The sequence below is a fragment of the Lithobates pipiens genome, unplaced genomic scaffold, assembly GCF_037356315.1.
Source record: "Lithobates pipiens isolate NorthernLeopardFrog02 unplaced genomic scaffold, aLitPip1_a1.2 Scaffold_86, whole genome shotgun sequence".
NCBI classification, from domain to species: Eukaryota; Metazoa; Chordata; class Amphibia; order Anura; family Ranidae; genus Lithobates; species Lithobates pipiens.
The window spans coordinates 148,819-162,756 of record NW_027507910.1 but is presented as its reverse complement, the minus strand read 5'-3'; the positions used below and the strand labels follow the sequence as shown (position 1 = coordinate 162,756).

General features: G+C 53.9%; 1 protein-coding gene across 4 annotated transcripts in view; it reads right to left on the bottom strand.

Annotated features, from left to right (window-relative positions):
* The window catches only part of LOC143973611 (RNA/RNP complex-1-interacting phosphatase-like), an 89,671-nt gene that overhangs the window by 41,901 nt on the left and 33,832 nt on the right, over nucleotides 1–13,938 (bottom strand). For all 4 annotated transcript variants that reach the window (XM_077474465.1, XM_077474467.1, XM_077474466.1 and 1 more), the window contains exons 4-5: nucleotides 5,032–5,155; nucleotides 2,253–2,313 (exon numbers count right to left, since the gene is read on the bottom strand). In XM_077474465.1, coding sequence (XP_077330591.1) covers nucleotides 2,253–2,313; nucleotides 5,032–5,155 — 185 coding nt within the window. The remainder of the gene's footprint in view (nucleotides 1–2,252; nucleotides 2,314–5,031; nucleotides 5,156–13,938) is intronic.

Genomic DNA, 13,938 nt, shown 5'->3' with positions numbered 1-13,938 from the left:
ACTGAAGCTCTGCGGCCTTTTCCCATTACTTCTACCAACTACTGACCCCAGTTCCTAGCTGTGCATGTAAACTTACCAGTCTAGCCAACGATCCCTAGATTTCCATTGGTAACATTACAAAGATAGATTGGCCAATTAACCCTTCATGGGAAGTATATAGAGGACTCCAGCCATGGAGGGGAGATCCATGAATTCTCATGTGGAGGGGTCACCATATATATTTGTGGCCCTTCCCGGGAGAGTCGGATATACTATACCCTGAGGATTTACCACTGATTATTACTCCCGCTATATTATCTATGAACCTAATATAAGCCATTGCTGGTTTCCACATAACGTCTTATCCCACCACGTATTTATTGTTAGAGCAGCGCGTGGCGGGACGTGGCGGGACGTGGGTGTGACCCCCGGTTAGGTTTTTTTCTGCTTTGACAATGTAGTCACTTGTGTTTAAATTGGTATACGGTGGAAGTTTTTTGGTCATACATTAAAGTGGCTGTCAATCCTCACAACCAACTCTGACCTACAGGTGAGCCTAGATTAAGGCCTAGATTAAGGCCTAGATTAAGGCCTAGATTAAGGCCTAGATTAAGGCCTAGATTAAGGCTCACCTGTAGGTCCAAGAAATATCTCCTAAACCGTGTAGGTTTAGGAGATATTGGCTGAGAGACAGGCACCGCTGTGTACGGCGCACTGAGTGTGCCGCGGTCAAAGGCGACATGCCGCACGTGGCGGCTCCCGTGCGCATGCGCGGGAGTGACGTCATCACGGCTCCAACGAATGACAGCGGCGGAGCAGCGAGACCCACCGAGAAGATGGATGCGCCGGACTACAGGGGACAGCGGTGACTTCGCTGGCTCCTGTGTCAGGTAAGTGACACATAATGGACGATGCGATGCGATGCGATGCGATGCGATGCATAGTACTCCATTATGCTTTACCTTTGCAGGGAATCAAAGAGGAAGTAACACTCATCAGGGTTTACTTCCTCTTTAATAGATCTTTGTATCGTTGGTAATTAATAAAGTATACAATGTTTATATTCATTCCGCACTTATTCTTTATGGAGCCTCTTTTGGTTGTGAACTCTCTGAGCTCCCCTCCCCCCTTCTTTTCTTATAGGCGTGTACTGGCTCTGAGACCACCACCCCACTGTCAGGAAGACGGGTAACTTAAAGGGGTTGTAAAGGTTTGTTATTTAAAAAACAAAAAAAACAAACATGTCATAGTTGCCTCCTCTGTGCAGGGGTTTTGCACAGACTGGTCCCAATCCTCCTCTTCTGGGGTCCCCTCGCAGCATTCCTGGCTCCTTTTCTCGATTTGCCCCACAGAGAGCCGCTTTCCATGGGGGCATGGCTCCCGAGTCCATTGATAGAGAGCAGGACTCGGCCCCACTACTGCTGACCTCCTATTGTCCTATCACAACCTCTGCCTGAAAGGCCGGAAGAAACCCCCGAGCCTCTAGTGCCGCCCGTCAGCCCTGGGCAAAGTCTCTCATTCCAGTGCGGAGACTTGAAATCTGGATTGCAGGAAAGCCGATTGGACAATAACCTCAGACAGTTGGCGTGTTTATTGGACAGTGAATGTACTTGTTACCTGGAGCTGCTCCTAAAAAGAAACAACCGGATAGAACTGAAGGGTCCCCTCATTGCTTTATATGACACGTGGATTGCAATCTATCCCCACATGCTACGATGTATGTCATGAGGTTATAATGTTATGTTAAAAGCAGTGGCGTAACTAGAACCTTCAGGGCCCCGATGCAAGAAACCATGAAGGGCCCCCCTGACCCCAGCCAGGGCCCTTCCCTCTGAGGCTGGCGGTGGAACTCCAGGGGGCGTGGCTACAGGTATGACCTTTGTGAGCCCTGTAGTTCCACCACTGGCATCAGTAGTTTTTTATTATTATTTTTTTTTTTAATCTGGCTGGGGAGAACAGACATCGGACTGAGTGGCAATGCATGGAGCAGGAGAGGGGTACTCTGAGGAGCCGGCCAAGGACACAGGTCATGCGGGGAATGCACAACTAAAGAGTAGCCAGTGCGATAGTCGAGCATGGAGCTCTGCTAGTCACCCTCCACCTCCAGCCACCCGTGTGCATGGTGCACTGGTACCCCTAGCTGCCTATGCTGCTGCCGGCCATATGTTGAGGGGGGCTGCATGGGCCCCCTGCATCACAGGGCCCGGTTGCGGTCGCAACTGCTGCACCCCCCTATAGTTACGCCCCTGGTTAAAAGTAAAAAGACCACCTACCTGCAAACCAAATATCCTGTCCTGTTCAACCCGTGTGTACAGTGAACGCCAACCAGTTTATCTGCAAGGAAAGAGCTGGAGATAAATGACTGGAATCATTCATACAGCCGTCCAATCATCCTATGGTGGTGGGGGAGGGGTGTATACAGCTCTCCTTCACTGCCCCAAAGACGCTGCTTGCAGGATTTTTTCTAACGTCCTGCAAGCGCACCGCCCCGGTGAGAGCGATCGCCCTTTCACTCCGGGGGGGGGGGGGGGGGGCTCGAGAGGCTCTTCTCAGGTGCTATTTTTAGCGCTTCAATGCCTGAAAAGCCCCTTCAGTGTGAAAGGGGTCTCAGGCCGTTATCTGTCTGAGGAATTGTGAAACGGATGCAAAAATATTCCTCTGCATACAGATCAGCTTGTGCCAGATATAGAGGGGGGGGACGGGCGCTCTGTTCTGCCTCCAGTGTCAGGGGGGGACGGGCGCTCTGTTCTGCCTCCAGTGTCAGGGGAGAGGGGGGGGACGGGCGCTCTGTTCTGCCCCCAGTGTCAGGGGAGAGGGGGGGACGGGCGCTCTGTTCTGCCCCCAGTGTCAGGGGAGAGGGGGGGACGGGCGCTCTGTTCTGCCTCCAGTGTCAGGGGAGAGGGGGGGGACGGGCGCTCTGTTCTGCCTCCAGTGTCAGGGGGGACGGGCGCTCTGTTCTGCCTCCAGTGTCAGGGGAGAGGGGGGGACAGGCGCTCTGTTCTGCCTCCAGTGTCAGGGGGGGACGGGCGCTCTGTTCTGCCTCCAGTGTCAGGGGGGACAGGCGCTCTGTTCTGCCTCCAGTGTCAGGGGGGGACGGGCGCTCTGTTCTGCCTCCAGTGTCGGGGGAGAGGGGGGGACGGGCGCTCTGTTCTGCCTCCAGTGTCAGGGGAGAGGGGGGGACGGGCGCTCTGTTCTGCCTCCAGTGTCAGGGGAGAGGGGGGGGGCGGGCGCTCTGTTCTGCCCCCAGTGTCAGGGGAGAGGGGGGACGGGCGCTCTGTTCTGCCTCCCAGTGTCAGGGGAGAGGGGGGGACGGGCGCTCTGTTCTGCCTCCAGTGTCAGGGGAGAGGGGGGGACGGGCGCTCTGTTCTGCCTCCAGTGTCAGGGGAGAGGGGGGGACGGGCGCTCTGTTCTGCCTCCAGTGTCAGGGGAGAGGGGGGGGACGGGCGCTCTGTTCTGCCTCCAGTGTCAGGGGAGAGGGGGGGACGGGCGCTCTGTTCTGCCTCCAGTGTCAGGGGAGAGGGGGGGACGGGCGCTCTGTTCTGCCTCCAGTGTCAGGGGGGACGGGCGCTCTGTTCTGCCCCCAGTGTCAGGGAGAGGGGGGGACAGGCGCTCTGTTCTGCCTCCAGTGTCAGGGGGGACGGGCGCTCTGTTCTGCCCCCAGTGTCAGGGGAGAGGGGGGGACGGGCGCTCTGTTCTGCCCCCAGTGTCAGGGGAGAGGGGGGGACGGGCGCTCTGTTCTGCCCCCAGTGTCAGGGGAGAGGGGGGGACGGGCGCTCTGTTCTGCCCCCAGTGTCAGGGGAGAGGGGGGGGACGGGCGCTCTGTTCTGCCCCCAGTGTCAGGGGAGACGGGCGCTCTGTTCTGCCCCCAGTGTCAGGGGAGAGGGGGGATGGGCGCTCTGTTCTGCCCCCAGTGTCAGGGGAGACGGGCGCTCTGTTCTGCCCCCAGTGTCAGGGGAGAGGGGGGGATGGGCGCTCTGTTCGCCCCCAGTGTCAGGGGAGAAGGGGGGACGGGCGCTCTGTTCTGCCCCCAGTGTCAGGGGAGAGGGAGGGACGGGCGCTCTGTTCTGCCCCCAGTGTCAGGGGAGAGGGAGGGACGGGCGCTCTGTTCTGCCCCCAGTGTCAGGGGAGAGGGAGGGATGGGCGCTCTGTTCTGCCCCCAGTGTCAGGGGAGAGGGAGGGACGGGCGCTCTGTTCTGCCCCCAGTGTCAGGGGAGAGGGAGGGACGGGCGGCTCTGTTCTGCCCCCAGTGTCAGGGGAGAGGGAGGGACGGGCGCTCTGTTCTGCCCCCAGTGTCAGGGGAGAGGGAGGGGCGGGCGCTCTGTTCTGCCCCCAGTGTCAGGGGAGAGGGAGGGACGGGCGCTCTGTTCTGCCCCCAGTGTCAGGGGAGAGGGGGGGCGGGCGCTCTGTTCTGCCCCCAGTGTCAGGGGAGAGGGGGGGACGGGCGCTCTGTTCTGCCCCCAGTGTCAGGGGAGAGGGGGGGACGGGTGCTCTGTTCTGCCCCCAGTGTCAGGGGAGAGGGGGGGACGGGTGCTCTGCTCTGCCCCCAGTGTCAGGGGAGAGGGGGGGACAGGCGCTCTGTTCTGCCCCCAGTGTCAGGGGAGAGGGGGGGATGGGCGCTCTGTTCTGCCCCCAGTGTCAGGGGAGAGGGGGGGACGGGTGCTCTGTTCTGCCCCCAGTGTCAGGGGAGAGGGGGGGACGGGTGCTCTGTTCTGCCCCCAGTGTCAGGGGAGAGGGAGGGACGGGCGCTCTGTTCTGCCCCCAGTGTCAGGGGAGAGGGAGGGACGGGCGCTCTGTTCCGCATGTCAGGTCACAAGTGACAGTTCTGATTGGCTTTTGCCGCGGCTCCCTTAGAATTCGGGTTGTTTGTGGGGATAATTGTGTTCCCTTCCCAACTCCCACAATACAGAAGAACAGATTCAATGGAAGTGCCATTTAGAGGTGGAAGCTCCGGATCGGGGGGGGGGGGGGTCAGGATCGGGGGGGGGGTTCAGGATCGGGGGGGGGGGGGGGTTCAGGCCGGACGAGGGGCGACTCCGCATGTCCGGAACTCACCATTCTCCGTGTTCTCACTCAGGAACCGCTTCACAATGCTTGTAAATTCATGAATTACGTCATCCGAAGGCACTTGCTGTCCAGCAGTGAAGATTTTTGCATATTTTACTGAAGCCGGAAACTCCTGTAAAAGAGCAAAACATCCACCGTAAGTATCCTAAATATATAATATATACACATACAGTGTCTTACAAAAGTAAGTACGCCCCTCAGTGACATTTCTTCTCTCTTTTCATGTGACAACACTGAAGAAATGACACTTGTCTACAATGTAAAGTAGTGAGTGTACAGCTTGTATAACAGTGTAAATTTCCTGTCCCCTCAAAATAACTCAACACACAGCCATTAATGTCTAAACCGCTGGCAACAAAAGTCAGTACACCCCTGAGGGAAAATCTCCAAATTGGGGCCACAGTGTGAATAATTTGTGTGGCCGCCATTATTTTCCAGCACTGCCTTCACCCTCTTGGGCATGGAGGTCAGCAGAGCTTCACAGGTCACCACTGGAGTCCTCTTCCCCTCCCCCATGATGACATCACAGAGCTGGTGGATGTTGGAGACCTTCCCCTCCTCCACCTTCCGTCTGAGGATGTCCCACAGATGATCAATAGGGTTTAGGTCTGGAGACATGCTTGGTCAGTCCATCACCTTTACCCTCAGCTTCTTTAGCAAGGCAGTGGTGGTGTTGGAGGTGTGTTTGGGGTGGTTATCATGTTGGAATACTGCCCTGCGGTCCAGTCTCTGAAGGGAGGGGATCATGCTCTGCTTCAGTAGGTCACAGTACATGTTGGCATTCATGGTCCCCTCAATGATCTGTAGCCCCCCAGTGCCGGCAGCACTCATGCAGCCCCAGACCATGACACCCCCACCACCATGCCTGACTGTAGACAAGACACACTTGTCTTTGTCCTCCTCACCTGGTTGCCCCCACACACGCCTGACACCATCTGACACCAAATACCTTTATCTTGGTCTCATCAGAGCACAGGACATGGTTCCAGTAATCCATCTCCTTAGTCTGCTTGTCTTCAGAAAACTGTTTGTGGTCTTTCTTGTACATCATCTTTAGAAGAGGCTTCCTTCTGGGATGACAGCCATGCAGACCAATTTGATGCAGTGTGTGGCGTATGGTCTGAGCACTGACAGGCTGACCCCCCCACCCCTACAACCTCTGCAGCAATGCTGGCAGCACTCATACGTCTATTTCCCAAAGACAACCTCTGGATATGACGCTGAGCACGTGACCTCAACTTCTCTGGTGGACCATGGCGAGGCCTGTTCTGAGGGGAACCCGTCCTGTTATACCGCTGTATGGTCTTGGGCACCGTGCTGCAGATCAGTTTCAGGGTCTTGGCAATCTTCTTATAGCCTAGGCCATCTTTATGTAGAGCAACAATTCTTATCTTCAGATCCTCAGAGAGTTCTTTGCCATGAGGTGCCATGTTGTACTTCCAGTGACCAGTATGAGAGAGTGAGAGCGATAACACCACATTTAACACACCTGCTCCCCATTCACACCTGAGACCTTGTAACACTAATGAGTCACATGACACCGGGGGGGGAAAATGGCTAATTGGACCCAATTTGGAGATTTTCACTTAGGGGTGTACTAACTTTTGTTGCCAGTGGTTTAGACATGAATGGCTGTGTGTTGAGTTATTTTGAGGGGACAGGAAATTTACACTGTTATACAAGCTGTACACTCACTACTTTACATTGTAGACAAGTGTCATTTCTTCAGTGTTGTCACATGAAAAGAGAGAAGAAATGTCACCGAGGGGTGTACTTACTTTTGTCAGATACTGTACATACACTCACTGGTCACTTTTTTTTAGGCACACCTGTTCAATTGCTTGGTAACACAAATTGCTAATCAATGTATTTAGGCATCTAGACATGATGAAGACGACTTGCTGAAGTTGTATCCCAGCATCAGAATGGGGAAGGAAGGGGATCTGGGTGACTTTGGACGTGGTTGGTTGTTGGGGGCAGACGGGCCGGTCTTTTTATTTCTGGGATTTTCATACACAACCATCTCTCGGGTATACAGAGAATGGTGGGGAAAAGAGAAAATATCCAGTGAGCGGCAGTTGTGTGGAGGAAAAGTGCCAGTTACTTACCAGTAGCTGTCTTTCTGGGAAATCTTCCAGGACGGCCCACCTGAGAGATGAGAGGCTCCTCCCTACAGGAAACAATCGACAGACGTTTTAAGTCCCCACCCTTCCCCCGATCCTCGAGAAGTAACTCCTGAACCCGGATCACAAGGGAAATCATTCCTCATAGGCACTCACCTTCTAGTGGTCTGCAATCTTCCCTCCCCCAACGGGCGGGAAGTAGGCCTGCCGTCCTGGAAGATTTCCCAGAAACAGCTACTGGTAAGTAACTGGCACCTTTCTCAAGTCATCTTCCAGGACGGCACACCTGAGGGGATCAGCGAGTACCTCAGACCTACCTTAGGGTGGGGCCACTGCAAGACCCTCGTGGCGGAGCTCCGTTCTGCGGCGAGCTCTACCTCCACTCCATATGCTTGATGAAGGGATCGTAGCTGGATCATGTGGGTGATCCGCAGATCTGCTCCCCCCGTGTCCCGACCTTCTCCGCTTCCCATGCAGGATCTGGGTGGAATGGGCTCTTAACCACTTCCCACCCGGCCAATGCACATATACGGCCGGGTGGGAGCCGTCTACTCCTGATAGGACGTTCAGGAACGTCATTCAGGAGTAGCGGGATCGTGCCCGCGCAGCGGTGCGATCCAGATGTGCTCGTGTCACCCGGACACGGCACATCTCAGATCGGCAGGAGGGCTCTGTGATTGGCCCTCCTGATCACATGACGGCCGTGTCCAATCACGGGCATCATGTGATGTAAACAAACAGCCGGTTGCTAGGCAATCGGCTCTCCTCTCCTCACACGGAAGTCACCGCTGAGGAGAGGAGAGCAGATCGCTGCAGCCGGCTGTTGATCAGTGAGTATGAGCTGTTTTTTACAGCTTTTGATTTTCAGTCTAGTGTAAACACACACAACACACCACACAGTGTAAACACAGTCCCCACACATGTCCCCATAACACACATGTCCCCAAAACATACATGTCCCCAAAAAATAAAAACACATGTCCCTAATAATAAAAACATGTCCCCCACATATGTCCCACTAAAATCACTTGTCCCAATGATTATCTGCACACATATGTACGTGATCACCTGCACACATATGTACATGATCATTTGCGTACATATGTCCGTGATCACACAAACCAATTATTATACACTTAACAGAATTTTTTTTACCAACAACATGTAGCAGAATACATTTTGGCTTAAATTTATGACAAAATTTGATTTTATTGGATTTCTTTTAAAATAGAAAAAAGAAAATATTGTTTTTTTTCCAAATTTCCGCTTTTTTGCGCTTATATCGCAAAAAATAAAAAACGGAGTCGTGAATAAATACCACCAAAATAAAGCTCTATTTGTGAGAACAAAATGATAACAATTTCATTTGGGTACAGTGTAGCATGACCGCGCAATTGTCACTGAAAGCGCGAGAGCGATGAAAGCTGAAAATTGGGCTGGGAAGGAAGGGGGCGAAAGTGCCCCCCGGTATTGTAGTGGTTAAAGATGGAAGCAGAAAACATGTTAAGCTTGTAGGTTAGCAATGTTGCCCGTCTCACCTGTGTTGTAAGACAAGGACACTACATTGATCAATAAGAGGGCCGGTCTTAACACTACCCTGTTCAGGGAAATAAAACTAAAAAAAAAAAAAAAAAAAAAAGATAGGATTTTTGTACTCACCGTAAAATCCTTTTCTCTTCCGTTCACCGACGGACACAGCTCCTGTAATATTGACCGTAGGGACGTCCCCAAGCCGTGTCATAACGAGGGGTGGGAACAGCAACATAACTTCACCCCCAGAGGTGCTCCTTAATGGGGGGGGGGGGGGGGTCACCAACTGACCCGACCGCATCAGAACTTGCGGTCAACAAATGCAGCAAGGTGTACCAATACTCGAAAGTAACAGTTTATATAAAACAGAGGAAAGAGTGCAGAATTGCAACAAATACACGGCCGCCTGCAAAACAACTGCGGCCAAAGCAGACATCAGAAGATGCGCCGACATCCACTTTGTAGAATTTGATAAAAGTGTGAACGGACGGCGGGTGGGGGCAAACCTTCATATAGAATCATTTTTGCGAGTCCCGGGACGCTTCTGTCCCTCGCTAGTCACCCTGCCGCGGAGGGTTTAGCCGACGTCCCGGACAGATGAAGAAGCTTTAGTCTTCCTGGCCTGTGGGAGGACGGTGCTCTTCCCACCTGTCACATTCCTAATGATGTCCTCCAACGAGGCTCCAAAGAGCCGCTCACCAAGGAAGGGAAGATCCGTCGGGGCTTTTTTTTAGATGCCCGGTCCGCAGAGCAGCATTTCAGTCAAATCAGGTGCCGCAGCACCACGGCTGACACTGAAGCCCTGGAGAGCAAAGGAAGAGTATCCAGGGCCGCGTCACACACGTACTTAAAGAGGAGCTGCACCTTTAAAAAAAAAAAAATATTAAAAACCAGCGGCTACAAATCCTGCAGCTGCTGACTTTTAATAAATGGACACTTACCTGTCCCGGGGTCCAGCGATGTCGGCGGCAGATGAGGAGCGATCGCTCGTCTCTCCGCTGCCCCCGCCGCCATCCTCTGTCAGGGAATCGGGAAGTGAAGCGTTGCGGGTTCAGTGCCCGGTTCCCTACTACGCGTGCGCGAGTCGTGCTGCGCATCTCTATTGGTCCCCGCTGTGTCCTGGGAACTGTGCATTTCCCAAAACACAACGGGGGGTGGGGCATCTGCGGTGGTCTGCGGCGAGCTTGTCCCGGAAGTGGGTGCAGATACCTGGATTATCCAGGTATCTGCACCCCCCTCCCCCCTGAAAGGTGCCAATTGTGGCACCGGAGGGGGGGGAGGGATCAGATGAGCGGAACTTCCACTTCAGGGTGGAGGTCCGCTTTAAGGCTTTGCACTAATTGGTCTGCTAGTTCCACGCAGACGGGCGAGGACGGCTGCTTCTCCAATTCGCGGTGCAAAAGTTTTGCCCATTCAGTCAGCGTCTGCGACACAAGTGCTGTGGCCAGTACTGGCCGTATTGCTGACCCCACAACCGTAAATAAGGACCGGGCTCCAGCCTCGGACTTCCTGTCGGTGGGATCCTTAGATGCAGGAGTCCCCTCTAGCGGGATCGGGGTTACTTTCCTTAACCTGGATACTGGGGGGGGGTCCACGACCGGAGAAGCCGGCCATCTTTTAAGAAGGCTCTCCTCGAAGCCCTTGTACACACGGTCGGAGAATCCGTCGGAATGTGTCCTATCGGACCGTGTTGTCGGATAATCCGACTGTGTGTGGTCTGCATCGGACCGATTCTGTCGGAATATCCGTCGGACCCAATTTTCCAACACGTTGGAAATATTTCCCGACCAACTGGGCCGATAGGACATACTCCGATCATGTGTAGAGAATTCCGATCGGACAAAGTGCCACGCATGCTCAGATCAAATTCCTACATCAAAGCTATTGGCTACTAACCTGAACGTAGTCCCATCGTAACGAAATGACGTCATCACGTTCTGAAAGATCGGATTTTTCGCCAACTTAGTCCGACCCGTGTGTATGCAACAGTTTCAGACAAGATCCGACGGATTTGGTTGTCGAAATCTCAGACCGTGTGTACGGGGGCTAAGGGGTAACGCACCGCCAAGGTCCGATGCGGTCTACTCCATTACTTATATATGAACTCATCGAATTAAGTCAAATACGGGAACACCTTGGGTGTACAGCTGGCTTACGGGACCCAAAAGGGGGCGCTATTTCAGCAGAGGATCCTGCTGCATCCTGTATTTTCAGGGAATCCCGCACCTTTGTGATAAGTGCTCCAACTAGCGCTTTATCGCGCACGGACCCGGACTCATCCTCACTGTCCGCACGGTCCTGGTCAGCGTCACCTGACACATCAGAGAAGGGGCCACCAGTCACTATGGGGCCCGAGTCTGCGTCAGAGCTGAGGGGGGGGGGGCACAGGGGCTGATTTTTACCACCTTTGCGCCCGCACACAGCCTCCACCATGGCAACGAACGTTTTAAGGACCGCCGACAAAGCGTCCAAAGGCACTGCACTGTTTGCAGACGAGCCGGTTGGAATTGCAGGAAGTTCTGGGGTGGAAACACCCGTTTCTGAGCCATGCTGACCCATCCTGTCTGCCACCCATTGGGCACTTAGGACAGGTGCACAATCCCACCCTCCTAGCTGTTGCAGACTTAGGGGCCCCCACCGCAGGACTCACCACCCTGACCGAGTGCTGCACCGTGCTCTTACAGGTGCCTGTGTCCGGTATCAGCTCCCAGGTGTCCCAAGCAAAAAAAAAAAAAAAAACAACAACTCCATTCTGAGCAGCAGGGACCAGCGCTGAGGATAAAAACTGTGCTGGGCTACAACAAAATGGCTGCTCTGTATAAGGGACATAAATCACAAAGAAAATGGCTGCCGAGCTACAGAAAAATGGCCCCCGACCATGCTTTCCATTGAGGCACACAAAAAATGGCCGACAAACAACTGTATGCAGTGAATGAACAGAGATAATGGCGGCAGAACAGCACTATGGCGATCAGCACATGCAGAGTCTCCAGACACCCAGCGGGGAGATCAAAGACACCCTGCGCAGCCCCCAATCTAAGGTCACCATAGCAATATACCAATACTGGGCAGAGACGCCCGTTACACTCTACCAATACTGGGCAGAGACGCCCGTTACACTCTACCAATACTGGGCAGAGACGCCGCCGTAACATATACCAATACTGGGCAGAGACGCCGCCGTAACATATACCAATACCGGGCAGAGACGCCCCCGTTACACTATACCAATACTGGGCAGAGACACCACCGTTACACTATACCAATACTGGGCAGAGACGCCCCCGTTACACTATACCAATACTGGGCAGAGACGCCGCCGTTACACTATACCAATACTGGGCAGAGACGCCGCCGTTACACTATACCAATACTGGGCAGAGACGCCGCCGTTACACTATACCAATACTGGGCAGAGACGCCCCCGTTACACTATACCAATACTGGGCAGAGACGCCCCCGTTACACTATACCAATACTGGGCAGAGACGCCCCCGTTACACTATACCAATACTGGGCAGAGACGCCGCCGTTACACTATACCAATACTGGGCAGAGACGCCCCCGTTACACTATACCAATACTGGGCAGAGACGCCCCCGTTACACTATACCAACACTGGGCAGAGACGCCCCCGTTACACTATACCAATACTGGGCAGAGACGCCCCCGTTACACTATACCAACACTGGGCAGAGACGCCCCCGTTACACTATACCAATACTGGGCAGAGACACCCCCGTTACACTATACCAATACTGGGCAGAGACGCCGCCGTTACACTATACCAATACTGGGCAGAGACGCCGCCGTTACACTATACCAATACTGGGCAGAGACGCCCCCGTTACACTATACCAATACTGGGCAGAGACACCCCCGTTACACTATACCAATACTGGGCAGAGACGCCCCCGTTACACTATACCAATACTGGGCAGAGACGCCGCCGTTACACTATACCAATACTGGGCAGAGACGCCGCCGTTACACTATACCAATACTGGGCAGAGACACCACCGTTACACTATACCAATACTGGGCAGAGACACCCCCGTTACACTATACCAATACTGGGCAGAGACGCCCCCGTTACACTATACCAATACTGGGCAGAGACACCGCCGTTACATATACCAATACTGGGCAGAGACGCCCCCGTTACACTATACCAATACTGGGCAGAGACGCCCCCGTTACACTATACCAATACTGGGCAGAGACGCCCCCGTTACACTATACCAATACTGGGCAGAGACGCCCCCGTTACACTATACCAATACTGGGCAGAGACGCCCCCGTTACACTATACCAATACTGGGCAGAGACGCCCCCGTTACACTATACCAATACTGGGCAGAGACGCCCCCGTTACACTATACCAATACTGGGCAGAGACGCCGCCGTTACACTATACCAATACTGGGCAGAGACACCACCGTTACACTATACCAATACTGGGCAGAGACGCCCCCGTTACACTATACCAATACTGGGCAGAGACACCCCCGTTACATATACCAATACTGGGCAGAGACACCGCCGTTACATATACCAATACTGGGCAGAGACGCCCCCGTTACATATACCAATACTGGGCAGAGACACCGCCGTTACATATACCAATACTGGGCAGAGACGCCCCCGTTACACTATACCAATACTGGGCAGAGACGCCCCCGTTACACTATACCAATACTGGGCAGAGACGCCCCCGTTACACTATACCAATACTGGGCAGAGACGCCCCCGTTACACTATACCAATACTGGGCAGAGACACCCCCGTTACACTATACCAATACTGGGCAGAGACGCCCCCGTTACACTCTACCAATACTGGGCAGAGACACCCCCGTTACACTATACCAATACTGGGCAGAGACGCCCCCGTTACACTATACCAATACTGGGCAGAGACGCCCCCGTTACACTATACCAATACTGGGCAGAGACGCCGCCGTTACACTATACCAATACTGGGCAGAGACGCCGCCGTTACACTATACCAATACTGGGCAGAGACACCACCGTTACACTATACCAATACTGGGCAGAGACGCCCCCGTTACACTATACCAATACTGGGCAGAGACACCGCCGTTACATATACCAATACTGGGCAGAGACGCCCCCGTTACACTATACCAATACTGGGCAGAGACGCCCCCGTTACACTATACCAATACTGGGCAGAGACGCCCCCGTTACATATACCAATACTGGGCAGAGACGCCCCCGTT